This window comes from Petromyzon marinus, chromosome 22 (assembly GCF_048934315.1).
Source record: "Petromyzon marinus isolate PM22_M1 ecotype Great Lakes invasive population chromosome 22, UKy_Petmar_22M1.pri1.0, whole genome shotgun sequence".
In the NCBI taxonomy this organism is placed as follows: Eukaryota; Metazoa; Chordata; class Hyperoartia; order Petromyzontiformes; family Petromyzontidae; genus Petromyzon; species Petromyzon marinus.
The window spans coordinates 18,427,226-18,441,918 of record NC_133688.1 but is presented as its reverse complement, the minus strand read 5'-3'; the positions used below and the strand labels follow the sequence as shown (position 1 = coordinate 18,441,918).

The 14,693-nt window shown below is 50.1% G+C and overlaps 1 protein-coding gene across 2 annotated transcripts in view; it reads right to left on the bottom strand.

The window, feature by feature from the left end:
- LOC116944879 (noelin-like) overlaps window positions 1–14,693 on the bottom strand; it is a 77,959-nt gene that overhangs the window by 21,487 nt on the left and 41,779 nt on the right. For both annotated transcript variants that reach the window (XM_032958736.2, XM_032958735.2), the window contains exons 2-3: window positions 5,467–5,616; window positions 1,298–1,453 (exon numbers count right to left, since the gene is read on the bottom strand). In XM_032958736.2, coding sequence (XP_032814627.1) covers window positions 1,298–1,453; window positions 5,467–5,616 — 306 coding nt within the window. The remainder of the gene's footprint in view (window positions 1–1,297; window positions 1,454–5,466; window positions 5,617–14,693) is intronic.

Below are 14,693 nucleotides of genomic sequence, written 5' to 3'. Positions count from 1 at the left end.
TGAAAAATGGATTTCGGTGGCGACTAGGATAAAATTGCGCAGGCCCCCGTTGCTCTTTAAAATATATATACGTCAAATATAGCGGCCGTAAGGAATTTAGTCTCTTCGTTATGTTAAGCTAATTATTAACGGGCAATGCCCCCACTCGCCTGGTCGTGTCTTAGCAAAGGCAACGTCTCACCCAGCGCACTTGACGTGCTGTAACTCGCAAATCCTTGTCGTTTGCTATTTTCGGGGATTGTTGAATCTCTATTTAATTTAATTTCAAACCGAAACTTTCTTGCGATTAAAAAAAAAATGCGCGTCCCAGCTAGAGGTCACGAGCTTGCGTTGGAGATCGAGTTTAATAAATGTGCGGACAAAAAAACGATCGAGATACAGACGTAAATGCGTTTAAGGTCTACGACTAAATCTAACCAAATACTGCCTACGGCTCTCCGGTGCGCTTTTCTCCCAGCCTCTGACCACCTTGCGGTGTAAATCATTTTGGCATTGGCAGTGATGCACAAGCAAACATAGTGAAACAAAACTCAACACATTCATCGATACAATTGTGGCCTGAAAAAGGAAACATAATATACAATGGCCACATTTTGCACCAATTGCCCTTCTGCATCTCCAATTAGCTCGGTTGGATACGTACGGTGCGAAATATGTTCAACATACATACCTAAGAGAAGCAATCCGTAAGAGTATTTCGAGGTGGGCTTCATCTAAAACTAAACTTTTTATTTTACCAGCTAAGGCCCACTGAGCAAGCGATAGCTCAACGAAGTGGTTTATCACGTGGAATTTTATGAGCAACCAAATACTCTAAATGTATGTTTCTACATGTGGAGAAAAAAAAACCAGAGGACCCGGAGAAAAATCCACTCGACCGCGGGGAGAGAGACACGCAAACTCCAAATATACATCAGGCATCAGGGGTGGGATCGAACCCAGGACCACCGGCATACCAGGCGAGGTAATTAATGTAGTGGCAAAAATCAGCTCACGCGCAGGAGTGGGATGGATTTGTGGCATCATGGGATTACGTGCGATGGCGTCAGCAGACATTCGTCCAGCAGTGGATAAAGCGTAACTGATGGTGAATATTCTGTACGTAAATGGATGGTGTGAATCCCTGCAGCCAAATCAGCGGTCGCTACATTCACAACATTGTCAAACGTGCACGACATTGTCAAAACGATTTTTTTGTTTGCATGTTGTTAAAAAGAAAGTGAATGTTGAGATGCTTTTTTTTAAATTCACCCCCCACTTCCCCCCCTCCCTATGCATTGCTTTCCGCCAGGCGTACCTGAAAGTGCCGAGCCAGCAGATCCTTGCGGTCCTCCTTGGCCTCCTGGAACATCTTGTCGAGGGCGTTCATCTGCTTCTCGATGCCCTCGATGTACTTGATGTCTCGCTGTGTGCGCAGATCGAGGACGGCCATGGACTGCGAGATGTTCTGCACCTGTGAGAGGGGATGTCGTTGGCCCCGCGTCGGTTGTCATTTCGGTGATAGCCGTGGGGGAGGAAACCTTCTCGTGGAAGCGCAAAGGTCGATGCAAACGCCGAGGCGTTATAAAGCCCGCGATATTAATGCACGTGTGTACAGTTTGTTCTCCTGGAGCGCGTGGTTTTCACAACGCGAATTGGATACGACGGGACGAATGCATTAGAGGAACACTTTTTGTTATAACACGGACGCAAATTGGGTTTAACGCGATCGAGTGAACGGAACTACGTCACACGAGTAGGAATAAGCGGCTGTACGGCTGCCTCAGCGTGGCATCACACAAGGCATTGGGAAGCTGCTGGATGCTTCTAGATGCTAACCTACGCATCTCACGTTTTATTGCGGACTGTGCTTTAGCCTATATTATTGATTATAATGAGATTTTTCCATAATGCGGCCACGTTACAGGATAACAAACTGCACGTTGAATTTATTTTTTTGCTGTACACAGCCAACCGTGCAAATTGTAGGCGCGGGGGAAGGACAACAAACTAAACACAAAAAAACAGTTATAAAGAAATGCGTTTTCAATCCAAATTTAAAAGCAATTTCTTGAGCGTTTGCATTGTCCTTGTGCTGTTTACATTTTAGCCTTCTTCGATCCATAGCATCTGTGAGACAAAGTCATGAAGAAGCTGTCTCTGGTGTAGGCCAATCAGTTATAAAGGACAATGCGTACATTATCAAAGCATAATTTGCTTGCATGTGTCACCACAAGCATGTTTCCCCACAAGCATGTTTCACCACAAGCATGTGTGGTTAATGCAAACTTGATGCCTCGTAATTATAGCTATCTATTTGGTGTTTGAACATTTTAACACCTCCCGTATTATGACCAGAAATAGGGTGAAGCCCATTATTTTTATCATCTTAATACTGCCCAAAAGACGCATGTAGGTACGAATACATTGTCCCGCGTTAGGGCGGTGCGGTGGTGCAGAAAGTTGGTGATCAGAGTTCGATTTCCCTGGTCATGGCTGGCATGAGTGGCAAGTGATGTTTGACCTGGTCTTGAGCCCCTCCACCGTCATCAACCCTCACCTAGCATTTACGGTGAAGTATGGTCAAACACATCCCATTGTTACGCGACGGTGTGGGCAATCCATCGACCGTCAGTGGATTAAAAAAAAAGCGCCGCATATATATGTCATCATTGTGCTTCTGTCAATATAGTTGGTTCGTATGTCATCTACGCATTGTGTGTGTGTGTGTACATCCTGTACTATATATGGCATATATTTGTATGTATCCTGTTGTTCCTAATCGATAATAACACCGGGCTGGTTGTTGTTGTTGTTGTCGTTGCTATGGGCAGGAGCAGTGGCGGTCGCTCAGACCAAAAAAAACACCTTACACGAAGGCGAAGGATAGGCCATTATTTTTACTTTTAGGATTAATTGACACATCGCTTCACGTTTGCAAATGATTTAAAACGCCGGCTAATGAATATAACAGCGGCACAGTGACGCTAATAATATAATACCCACGTTTCTCAACGCGATCAAACCTTTGTAATTGTGGTAATTAAATACAAAAAAATGAAATCTCGCGTAGCTTGTCAGATGTGTTTGGCGAAAGCGACAATGCATCGACAGCGCGAGCCCAACAGCCGCCACATCCCTCGCTCAACATCCACACGCGCCACCTCCAAGTGGCCTGACGGGTGGTGTGGCGGCGATGCCCACCGGAGATGGTTATTATAATTACGGCGACAGGTGTTGTCAGATAAAATATGGTGGTGGTTTTTATGCTCAACAGCGGTGAATAAATTATTTGCGCCGCCATCATTGGCTCCGTCATCCGCAGCATTTGTTTAACGGTCTGCGAGAAAATGCAATCAGTAGGTTTCTGTGTCGCTGCGGATCGGCCTGCTCATGGAGGGTAAAAATCGCTGTATTATAATACGAATAATTAATGTTTGCTCGGCATATGTAAGATATGCATGTTCAAAGTAGAACGTGTGTGTGTATAGATATATATGTATTATGGGGAGCGGGAGCGCAGCGGTTAAAACGCTGGGCTATGAAACCGGCGACCCGAGCTTGAATCCCGCTCACGGCCAACACCAGCGGCGACTATATTTGAACTGTCCTGGGCCTCTCCTACCCCCTCGTGTTCCGTGTCAGCCTTAATCGGTGCTGCTCATTAGCAGCACTTACCCCGACAATTTGTTTAGGCTATACGGGGAATCTTTGTCTGTTTTTTATGTGTGTGTGTGTACATATATAGGGCAAATACACACTCGCATATAAAAAGTGTTAAAATGCATTAAGAAAAAATGCCATCCCATCACTGGCAAGGCCTCCAATAGCCAACACCAATTGCGAGATTTCATTGCGTAGGTGTTCTGCCCGATGCGGTTATTCCCCATTACACCCGACACGTTTTTTGCCAGTGGCAGGTGTTAGTGTGGCTCTGGGAACACGGCGGCGGTGGGAGGGAGGCTCTTGGCGTGGGGTGGAGAATTGTGCCCTTTTGTGTGACCCTGGATTTGCTCATCTGCTGCAGAAATTACTGCTGTTTGCAGGCTAAATCGTTACACCATTATGATATTTTTAACGAGCAAATGAAATCCCATCTTTTTATGAATCTGTGTTTTTTTTTATTCTTCTACATTCGTTGTCCTGATGGTAACCTCTGCAGTCCGTTGACCTTCTGCTCCCCATTTGTTTGTGAACGTAAAGCGTTATTTTTTTTATTCGCTTGATACGATCTGAATTTATGCGCAAACGACAACAACAACATTCGGAGGCCATTAGCTTTACCGAAACGCACCTTGTCTTCATTGTTTTACGTTAATTAAAAGGCACGGACGCATGCACGCACGCATGCACGCGGGTACACGCGCATGTACTACGTTGGGGCCCCGGTGCGCATGGCGGCGATGATGACGACGACGATAATGGCAACGAGAGTCACGAGCCAATACCGGCGGCACGCCCGTCGGTTCGAACTCTGGCCACTGAGTACCCGCCGGCTCAATTATACGAAGGGAAATGAATCCATCCATCGTGCGCAGCCACGTGGGCAGCGCGGGATTGAGCGGGGGTGGCGGCTCGGCACGCATGTACGGGCGCACGGAGCGCGCACGCTGGGACGCGCTTTCATTGACCCTCGAATGGCCCTGCTTCTTCCCCTTAGCTCTTCCACGTTCACCTCGTCTCTGCTCTTCTCCGCTCCTCTCCCCCCCCCCCCCCACGTTTGGTTTTCGAATGAGCGAAAGCCAAACGACGACGACGACAACAGCAAAGCATGGGCAGGTTCCATGCAATTATTTTGAAAGCGATGACAGACCAGGCGGGGGGATTCTCGGGGTCGTTTTTTTTCCCTTCTTTCACCACGAGGCGGAGCGGGGAGTTGGAAGCGGCGCGGGTCCGGTGTGAGTTCGCTCCAAGACACTACAGGTGACATCACCCACAAAATGCTCGGCAGAGCCTCCGCCGAGAGAGAGAAGGAGGGACACGGCACCTGAATGAGAAGTGCTCCCCTGTGAGCGTGGGGTTTCCGACCTTGTACTCCCCCCACCCCCAACGCGCACGATATACCCGGCGGTTAAATTTGAGACGGTCTGCCGCTGCCGCTGCCGCCGCTGCTCCTGCTGCCATCGAGCGCAATATAACCCTCGGCCCGTCCGTCCGTCCGTCGTCAAGGTTACGCGCTTTGCAATTATAATTGCAAAGCGAGCGCACGCTGCGCACGGCACAGGTGTCCTGGACCAGCGGCGTGGGGCGCCGTTGGCATCGGCCCCGGCGCAAAAAATATAAAACGGGCATCATCCCCCCCCCCAACCCCGGCTCTGTCCTCACCTAACTGGGTTCCTCCGGCACCCAGGGGCCCCTGGTACAGTTGCACCACCTGCAACATCGACGGCTACGCAGCTGCCCTCGGACCCGATGTTTGATTGACAGATGCGCCACCCGTGCCGCTAAGTGGCACCGTCCGCCCCGCCGCCCCCCCACGACACGTACCTTCTCAAGCAGCTGGCGAAGCTGGCGGGAGCGAGCGTCCCGCGAGCACACGCTCTGTTGCGGCGCCACCACTGTGCACACGCACTTCCCGTCCGCGTCCTGGGCCGAGGTGAACACCTGCCAGCCCTCGTCCGGGTTCGGTATGAAGCCCTGCAGGCGGGGAGAAGGAAGGGGGGGGGTGGGGGTGTGCGCGGAGGGGGGCGCGGAGGGGGGCGCACAGGCCGAGCGAACGTGGTTTGGTCCATCGGTCAGCCGGGTGTGCGCGGGGCGCGTGTGTGTGTGTGAGCGGGGCGCGTGTGTGTGTGTGTGTGAGCGGGGCGCGTGTGTGTGTGTGAGCGGGGCGCGTGTGTGTGCGTGAGCGGGGCGCGTGTGTGTGTGTGCGCGGGGCGCGTGCGTGTGTGTGTGTGCGCGGGGCGCGTGTGTGTGTGTGTGTGCGCGGGGCGCGTGTGTGTGTGTGTGTGCGCGGGGCGCGTGTGTGTGTGTGTGTGCGCGGGGCGCGTGTGTGTGTGTGAGCGGGGCGCGTGCGTGTGTGTGTGTGAGCGGGGCGCGTGTGTGTGTGTGCGTGAGCGGGGCGCGTGTGTGTGTGTGCGCGGGGCGCGTGCGTGTGTGTGTGTGCGCGGGGCGCGTGCGTGTGTGTGTGTGTGTGCGCGGGGCGCGTGTGTGTGTGTGTGCGCGGGGCGCGTGTGTGTGTGTGTGTGTGCGCGGGGCGCGTGATCTTTCAAAACCGCCATCCGGGAAATTGCTGGCTCGCGTCGCTGCTGGCGGAATTGCCTATGCGAGGATGTTTTTGCCTACTCTTCCGCGAGGGATAGCTGTCTCGGAAGAGGTGGGGGCGGGGGCATGTTTATTTCCAGGCAGGCACCGCGGTGGCGAGATGTTAACTACCTCGCCCGGCATACAAGAGGTCGTGGGTTTGAGCCCGATCCTGGTGCCTGTATATTTAGAGTTTGCGTGGTTTGCCTGTGCTTCGCGTGGATTTTTTCTCCGGGTCCTCCAGTTTTTGACCCTCCAACATTTAGAAGCAACGTGCGTTTAGAGTAATTTGGCTGCTATACATTTACGCGTGATGAGTGTCTTTTGATTTGGCAATCATTTGTGGTCAGGTCGCATCTGAAAAAGAGCTCAGTGGGCCTCACCTGGTCGAATAAAAATAGAAATAGCTTCAACTGCGAGACAGATTTGCATCCGAACCATTCGTAATCCATTCGCATTCACCGATTTGTCCCCCCCCCCCCCGTCCCCCCTACCAGTTGCACGCTAATTTCCCGATCGTTTGAGTCTGTTAAAATGACGGGAGACTCCATCGACGCTCGCGCAAAATGTCTGCAGGCTGGAAACAAGTGGGTTCAACGGCACGGCGGTGCGCATCGCGCGTAGCAAAAGCTCCTCGGCATTATCCAGACCACTCGGCTCAAAATAACTGAAAGTGTGTGGAGGAAATGTTATCGCTCGTCGAGAACAAAATGTGGCCAGCTGCTCGCCTGGATGAGGCCGAGAGAGCTTGTGTTCAGTTCGTCCTGAGTGTCTCTGCAGTGTGACAGTAGATGCTGGATATAAGCATGGCCCCTGCAAGAGCCAAACGCAGGCCATCCCTGGGTTTGATCTTCCACGAAGATCATGGTCCACCCTAAAACCGCACCCACGGCGCAAACCATGGCAAGATGCGGATACCTGATGCACACATGGAACATTGAAAACTCTCCGGTAGCGTGCGACTGCGGTTATCCAGAACAGATCGTACACTCCGCCGCTCCTGGCGTGGTTATCTGGCATGGCCACCTGAATGTGAAATTGTAGATGTTGTTGCACTGCATCGGCATCCGCCGTACGGAAGAAAAACAAGAAGAAGCAGCACGGCCCGTTTGTGGAAGAGCGTGGGCACTGCCACCTCTGCCAAGTTGTCTGGCCAAGGTGGGCGAGGAGGTGAAAAATACCCTCCCTGGAGGGACTCTCGAGAATCACAGCGGTGGCCACATGGCGTCTCGCGAGCCGCATGCGGCTCTTTTAATCCACCACGTGCGGCTCTACCGAAGGGGCATAACGTAGAGCGTGCTATCACTGTAGTAGCAACGAGATCATGAATGTCTCCCGTGCTGTGCAGAAAACTGTCATGATATACACTTATATATACATACACTTGGCTCATTGCGGAGCTTGTGGACACATTTTGTCACTTGGCCTGTTAGAGGTTGTCCACGCCTGCTCTTCAGAGTCTCTTCCACACCTCCGATTAGCGCGTGGTTGGCTACGGACGGCGCGAAAGAAGTTCAAATACATACGTACGTACATAGAGCTCCCTCCATTGGAGACATTTCCACCAGCAGTTGTGTGAGCAATTAATTGCAGGGCTACACTTGTACCTCCTTTCCTTGCGAGCGTAGGCCAGCTGTGCTTATATCAGAAGTTTCCCTTCACCCCCCTCCCCCAACGTCAGGATAACGTAAGCGTGCGTTGCTAATGCCGTAGGGTGTGCCAATAACCATCGTCCACGGCCATCTGGAACGCTCTTCCTTCCGATGTTTGGAAACAACTGGGAGCTCAGCAACTTTTAGAATCCAGATTTAAAACTCATTTCTTGACAACGGCTTTGTGCGTTTAGTGTTGTTGTCCTTCCCCCGCACCTCCGATTGGCGCGGTTGGCTACGTACGGTGCGAAAGAAGTTCAACACGCTACGTACGGACGTTGAGGAACGTTCTCAGAAGAGAAGAGAGATTAAAATTTGCATTTGTTTGGCGCTCCATTTGCGACTGCAACGCCGGTGGCGCGTTGCGAAGCGCGCACAGAAACAACGACAACAACGATAACAACAACAATAACAACGACAACAACGATAACAACAATAATAGCAACAATAACGATAACAACAATAACATTATCGACAACAATAGCAACAACAATAATGACAACAACGATAACAACAATAACAGCGACAATAACGATAACAACAATAACATTATCGACAACAATAGCAACAACAATAACGACAACAACGATAACAACAATATCATCGACAACAATAACAGCAAAAATAACGACAACAGCCGCATCAGCGGCATCGGCACATCGATAGGGCTGTGGTTAGACAGGAGTTGAGCAGCAGCAACAACAACAACAACAACAAAGCCCCCCTTGTTGTGTGGCCTGCACATGTTTTTCATCAAATATTCAGGGCCCTGCGAGAGCAGCTTCGTCCAATTGGGGGGAAAATGCTCGAACCTACTCCGGCACCGTCGTCATTAGCAAAATAAGTAAAAAAAACAACAACCCTAGTCTCGTACCCAAAGCAAGGATGTAATCAGCTAACGGAGAGGAGAGGGTGGGGGGATGGGGGCGGTGTCTCTCCGGACGACAAGGGGGCTTTTGGAATGGCGGGGTCGAGAAGGATTCCGCAGCTCGGACGCGAGCGAGCGAGCGAAGCGTCGAGGGGTTGACCATACGGCCCAAGTTGGCGGCGGCGTAGAGGCGGAGAGAAATCAATGGAACGTTACCCACATTCATTATTGGCGCTGTCCTCGTGCGGACAAATATAACGGGCTAATGTGTCAGCCCAGAAGGACGAAATGCCAAAATGTTATCCAATTATATTGTATTTAATATATGTAGAAATGTTTAAATGTATAAAGTACTATATTTAAATATATAACTGCAAATGTGTTGGGAGGTTTTCTTTTTTAAGCGAACGTTCGGTGACGTGGAGAGCATTGCAGCAATTAGTGACAACAGTTGCAACGTGAATCATTTCCACGAGCAGAGATTATGTGTGAAAAACGAATTTATTATAAATGGAAATTAAAAATAAATAATGGGTTTTAATCATTCCCACCCCCCTCCCCACCAAAAAAGTTTCCAGGTTTGTTTTTATGTGTCGGTGCGCAATTAATGAAGCGTTTTAAATTTAATTTAAAACCCCAACGGCGGTATCTGTAGCATCTCACGAATAACTTTGGAGCTCCGATACGATGTGGTGACTTGCTATGCACTTTAAAATCGAGGTTGAACACTAATTTATTTTATAACTGCTTTTTGCTTTTAAGTTTCTTGTCCTTCCCCCGCACCTCCGATCAGTACGGTTGGCTACGTACGGTGCGAAAGAAGTTCAACATACTTACTTGACTTGTTTTGTAAACAAGTCAAGTTAGCTGTCAGTCCCGAAGGCTGCCAGATTTCACTTAAAATCCCAACTCTTTGGTAAGGGTTGCTCGATGAGCTGATGTACAGCCCAAGTGACAATGTGCACCTTTGAAGAAGCTGCGAGCAGACCTCTGAACTGTTTAAGTGCACCACACTGCGAGTTCCAGTGACAACGTATTAGTCAGGATTCCCTAAATTGTTAATGTTGCGAGCTGTGATTTTGTACTTTGGTTATCTGATGTGACAGTTCGCGCCAGGGGAGGCACAGTGTTCATTTGTGCGTGTGTGTGCATGTGTGTGCGTGTGTTGGTGTCACTGAGTGTGTGTGTGCATGTGTGTGTGTTGGTGTCACTGAGTGTGCGTGTGTGCATGTGTGTGTGATGGTGTCACTGAGTGTGTGTGTATGTGTGAGTGTGTTGGTGTCACTGAGTGTGTGTGTGTGCATGTGTGTGAGTGTTGGTGTCACTGAGTGTGTGTGGGTGCATGTGTGTGTGTTGGTGTCACTGAGTGTGTGTGTGCATGTGTGTGAGTGTGTTGGTGTCACTGAGTGTGTGTGTGTGCATGTGTGTGAGTGTGTTGCTATCACTGAGTGTGTGTGTGCATGTGTGTGAGTGTGTTGGTGTCACTGAGTGTGTGAGTGTGTTGGTGTCACTGAGTGTGTGTGTGTGCATGTGTGTGAGTGTGTTGGTGTCACTGAGTGTGTGTGTGTGCATGTGTGTGAGTGTGTTGGTGTCACTGAGTGTGTGTGTGCGTGTGTGTGAGTGTGTTGGTGTCACTGAGTGTGTGTGTGTGCATCTGTGTGAGTGTGTTGGTGTCACTGAGTGTGTGTGCATGTGTGTGAGTGTGTTGGTATCACTGAGTGTGTGTGTGCATGTGTGTGAGTGTGTTGGTGTCACTGAGTGTGTGAGTGTGTTGGTGTCACTGAGTGTGTGTGTGTGCATGTGTGTGAGTGTCACTGAGTGTGTCTGTGTGCATGTGTGTGAGTGTGTTGGTGTCACCGAGTGTGTCTGTGTGCGCGCACCTCTGCGTGCGTGTGTGATTGTGTTTCACGCCGCCGTGTGCACGTGAGCGTGTGTCTCGGTGTACGTGCGATTGAGTAAGTGAGCACATCCATGTGACCGTCTGTGTATAATGAGTGTGTGTGCGCGCATTGGTGTTGCGTGTCCAGCGGAGAGCGGCGGTGTAGCGGTTAGCGCACTGCGCTACGAACCCAGCGAGACGGGTTGGATTCCTGGTCACGGCCAACACAAGTGGCGATTATCTGAATCGGTCCTGGGCCTCCCCTAGGTCGACTCAGCCTCAAATTAGCACCTAGTGCGGTGTGTAAATATCGGCACAAGGAAGATAAAGGCGAGCGGGCGTGGTATTGGCTATCAATCCCTTCGTGTAGCGTGCCAGCCTTCAGATGTGCTCGCTAACTGCATTTACCTCTGACAGTCTGCTAACGCTATATGGGGGATCATTGTCTTTGTTCTGTGTCCACGTGTTGCGCGCGTATCTGTACGTGTCTTTGTCTTTTTGGAGTTTTAATGTCTGGCCACGCTCAAAACCCATATCAATTTGAATTTGAATCAGTTGTGGGCCACCCCCAGGTTGTTTCAGCACAAAATTACTGCACCGAGTATACTGCGTGGAACATCAGGACTGGATATACAAATTTATCCACCCCTTCCCCACATCAATGCACTCCAACATTCATAGGTGCCCGCTAACAACATCTTCCCATTCATTTGTTTCACTCTGTCACAAATTAGCAGATATTCACGAATAATTTCTGGATTAACAAAAACGTTATTGAGCTGAGTCACGAAAAAAAACCGGTACTAATGAATGCTGGTAAATGTCACTGGTGTGAGATAATGATTTCGCCGTTTGATAGACTACGCCCTTTGATGCCAACAAAGTTAGTGTTTAAAACAGCAGCGAAAGGTGTGCGCATGGCACACTTCCATTGTATTGTTAAAAGTTTTGACCTCGTAAGTTATATTTATATCTGGATATCACGTGAATTACCACCGTACCGTCGTATTAGTAGTAGCAGTGGTATCCTTCATTTGACCGGACAGATGAAAATGCAGGTGTATTTTTTGGCAAGGGCGACCGCAAAGAGGACACAACCTATAGGATAAATTCTGGCCCTAAGAGAAATTACGAGCACAGTGGACCGTGGGTGTATAAGATGAGACAAAGGAATGGGATTCTTCCATGCATCACATTAATCTGCTGCGCATCATACGAAGTACAACAAAGCCCTACGAACAGCTTCAGTGAGGCTGGCGTTACAGACTGCGTGAAATGCCGCGTGTCGTATCCTACAGTTGTGATTCCATTCCTGTGGAACGGACCATCTTCATTATTATCACCACCACCACCATCATCATCAGCAACAGCAGCAGCTATGGTCAAACCACTGCTGGACAATTTAACTGACCGACTCTCTTAAAAAGACCACATTGCGGTATGCGTTGTGTGCATATCGTGCCATACGCACGTGTCAGACGCACGTACATCCGATAATAAAACAAAAGCAAAGATCCCCCCATATAGCCTTAACAGCCTGTAAGGGCAAGTGCTGTTGGCATGCACCTATGAAGTCCGGAACGACACACGAGGGGATGGGTGGCCAGCACCACGCACGGCCGCCTTTGCCTCCCTAGTGGCGATGTTTACACAATCGCAAACCTGGTACTCATTTAAGGTTGAGTCGATCTAGGGGAGGCCCAGTACCAGGGTCACATACTCGTCACTGGCCTTGCGCTGCAAGCAGGACTCGAACTCGGGTCGTTATGTTTGTAGCGCAGCCTAGGGCTAACCGCGACACTACCGCTCGTCACGTACCAGCACCACGACTACCAACCACCACAACCACCACGATATCTGGCACCTCGCTGCAGGCTTCAAAATTAAATTGAAAATGAATGTAGGGCTCCCCTTCCTCTGTGGGCCGCGTAACGGTGCCAAGCAGCACGATCACAATTCCTAGTTGCCCGCACGTACACCAGAAGACACAACGGCAGGCGGGCGGTCGAGTGGGCAATCATGCCTTCTCTTTGCAAGTGAGAGAGAGAGAGACAGACTGAGAGAGAGAGAGAGACAGACTGAGAGAGAGAGATCGCAGCTCGTCAAGGGTTAACATTAGCCAGTGCGTCAACCTCACGCGTCGCGCCTTGCGGAGTCAAATGGAGTGCGGATTTTTTTTTTAATGTGATTCACAGTCCATTAGCAATCTCTTGAACGGCTCATTAAAGACCGTGTGCCCCGGCGAGCACAAAAAAAGGATGTTGAGCCCCCTTTTAACCCAGCGCGGAACGCCGCGAATGTAATGGGACCTGAATAAATACGATGAGCTATTTGACGACGCAACGAAAATGTCACCGTGATTTCTACCGACACGTGTTCTCTAGCTCGCCAACCCTTTGCTCTTTTCATTCCTTAATTAACAAACAAAAAAACAATTCCTCAGAAACTTTAAATTCTTGCCGGAACTCATGAGCGAAGCTGCGCAGATCAATACAGCGGCTTTATTATGACACGCGAGCATTCATTATTAACGTGCATTCGAATGCCTAGATTTGCACGCAGTGTGGCTTATGCACCCATGTGTATGGTGTATACATTAGGGTGACCTATTTTTGCATCTTTTTAAAACAACAATAATAATAAAACGATGGACGGGGGGGGGGGGTTACAAACGGAATGGTGGTAACACAAATAATGAAAACAATAACAACAATCGTAGTCTGGTGTTCATCACATGCCTTCCCAGGGTCTCATGACACAACCCACGATATAACTGGAGCTTTGCTCCAATGCTGGTTGGTATTCGGGGGGTGGGGGTGGGTGGGGTTGGGGTTGGGGTTGGGGGGGGGGCTGAAAATACGTAGCGACCGCTGTGTGTCTCTCTCTGCTCCATCACAGCAGCAACCCTTTGGGTCTCTCAGCCGAGATGGAGCTCGATGCTCCTCCCGTTGTTTGGCCGCGCAGCGCGCCCGAGCACCGAGTCCCCCGAATGCAGATCTCATCACATCCCTCACGTGGCATATGCAGGGAGAGATTTGTGTTGCTGACCGTGTGATTCTCAGTTGCTCACATATAAACCAGCGGAATGAGCGCGCTGACATATTGGTGAGCTCTTCTCCCCTACCGCCCATCCACCGCCTTCTCATCCCGCTCCATCTATCCCTCCCTCTCTCCCTGCCTCTCCCCCTCTCTCCTTCGCTCCCCCCACCCTTATCTCTTTCTCCGTCCCTCCCTCGATCTGCCGCTCGCTGGCAGTCGCACGCCAAATCCCATCCTCCCATGCACACAACCTCATCACGGCCACTGTTACTGTATCACTCCTCCACCCTCTCCACCACCCCCGCACCCCCACTAATGATTTTCGTTATTTTTATGTAATCTTACAATGCGGCCGATGAGCTGGCGGGCACAGAGGTCGATACGAACAGAACAACATTGACCCGCTGTTAGACACTTTGCATACTTGGTGGACTGAGTGGATGCTTGTGCCTTACCGCATACACACAGCCACTCACGCGCTACACTACTACACGCACGCACACACACGTGCGTTCTTTAGTTTGTCGTTGACGCGCGTCTGCAGAGAGTGGCCGTAGTAATTACGACAGAACCACCACGTGCCAATCACGATCAAACGTGTCCGGTAATTGCATTAGCGCTCGCTCGCTCGAGAGAGAGAGAGAAGAGAGAGATCTTCCTATTCCAATGTACAGTGTACCGAATCAATGCACTTTTCAATTATGGTTGCGCGCCAAAGAGAATGGCAGACACTTCATCGCAAATTATAAATCCCCCACGAATCCATAATGTTCAGTTGCCCGCACGGAGCAATATACATCCCACACACACGTACGGATGCGTACAGACAGACACACACGGACGAGCAGGTGGGCCCAGAGAAAACACAATTAAGGAGCGCGCGAGCAATTAACGGAATCGATAGATCTATGAAAATTGATTCAAGTGCAGACACAAAGACAAAGATCCCCCTGTATAGCCTTTGACATCCCATCGGGGCAAGTGCTGTAAGCGAGCGCCTTTGAAGCCCGGCACGGCACAAGTGCAAAGACACACA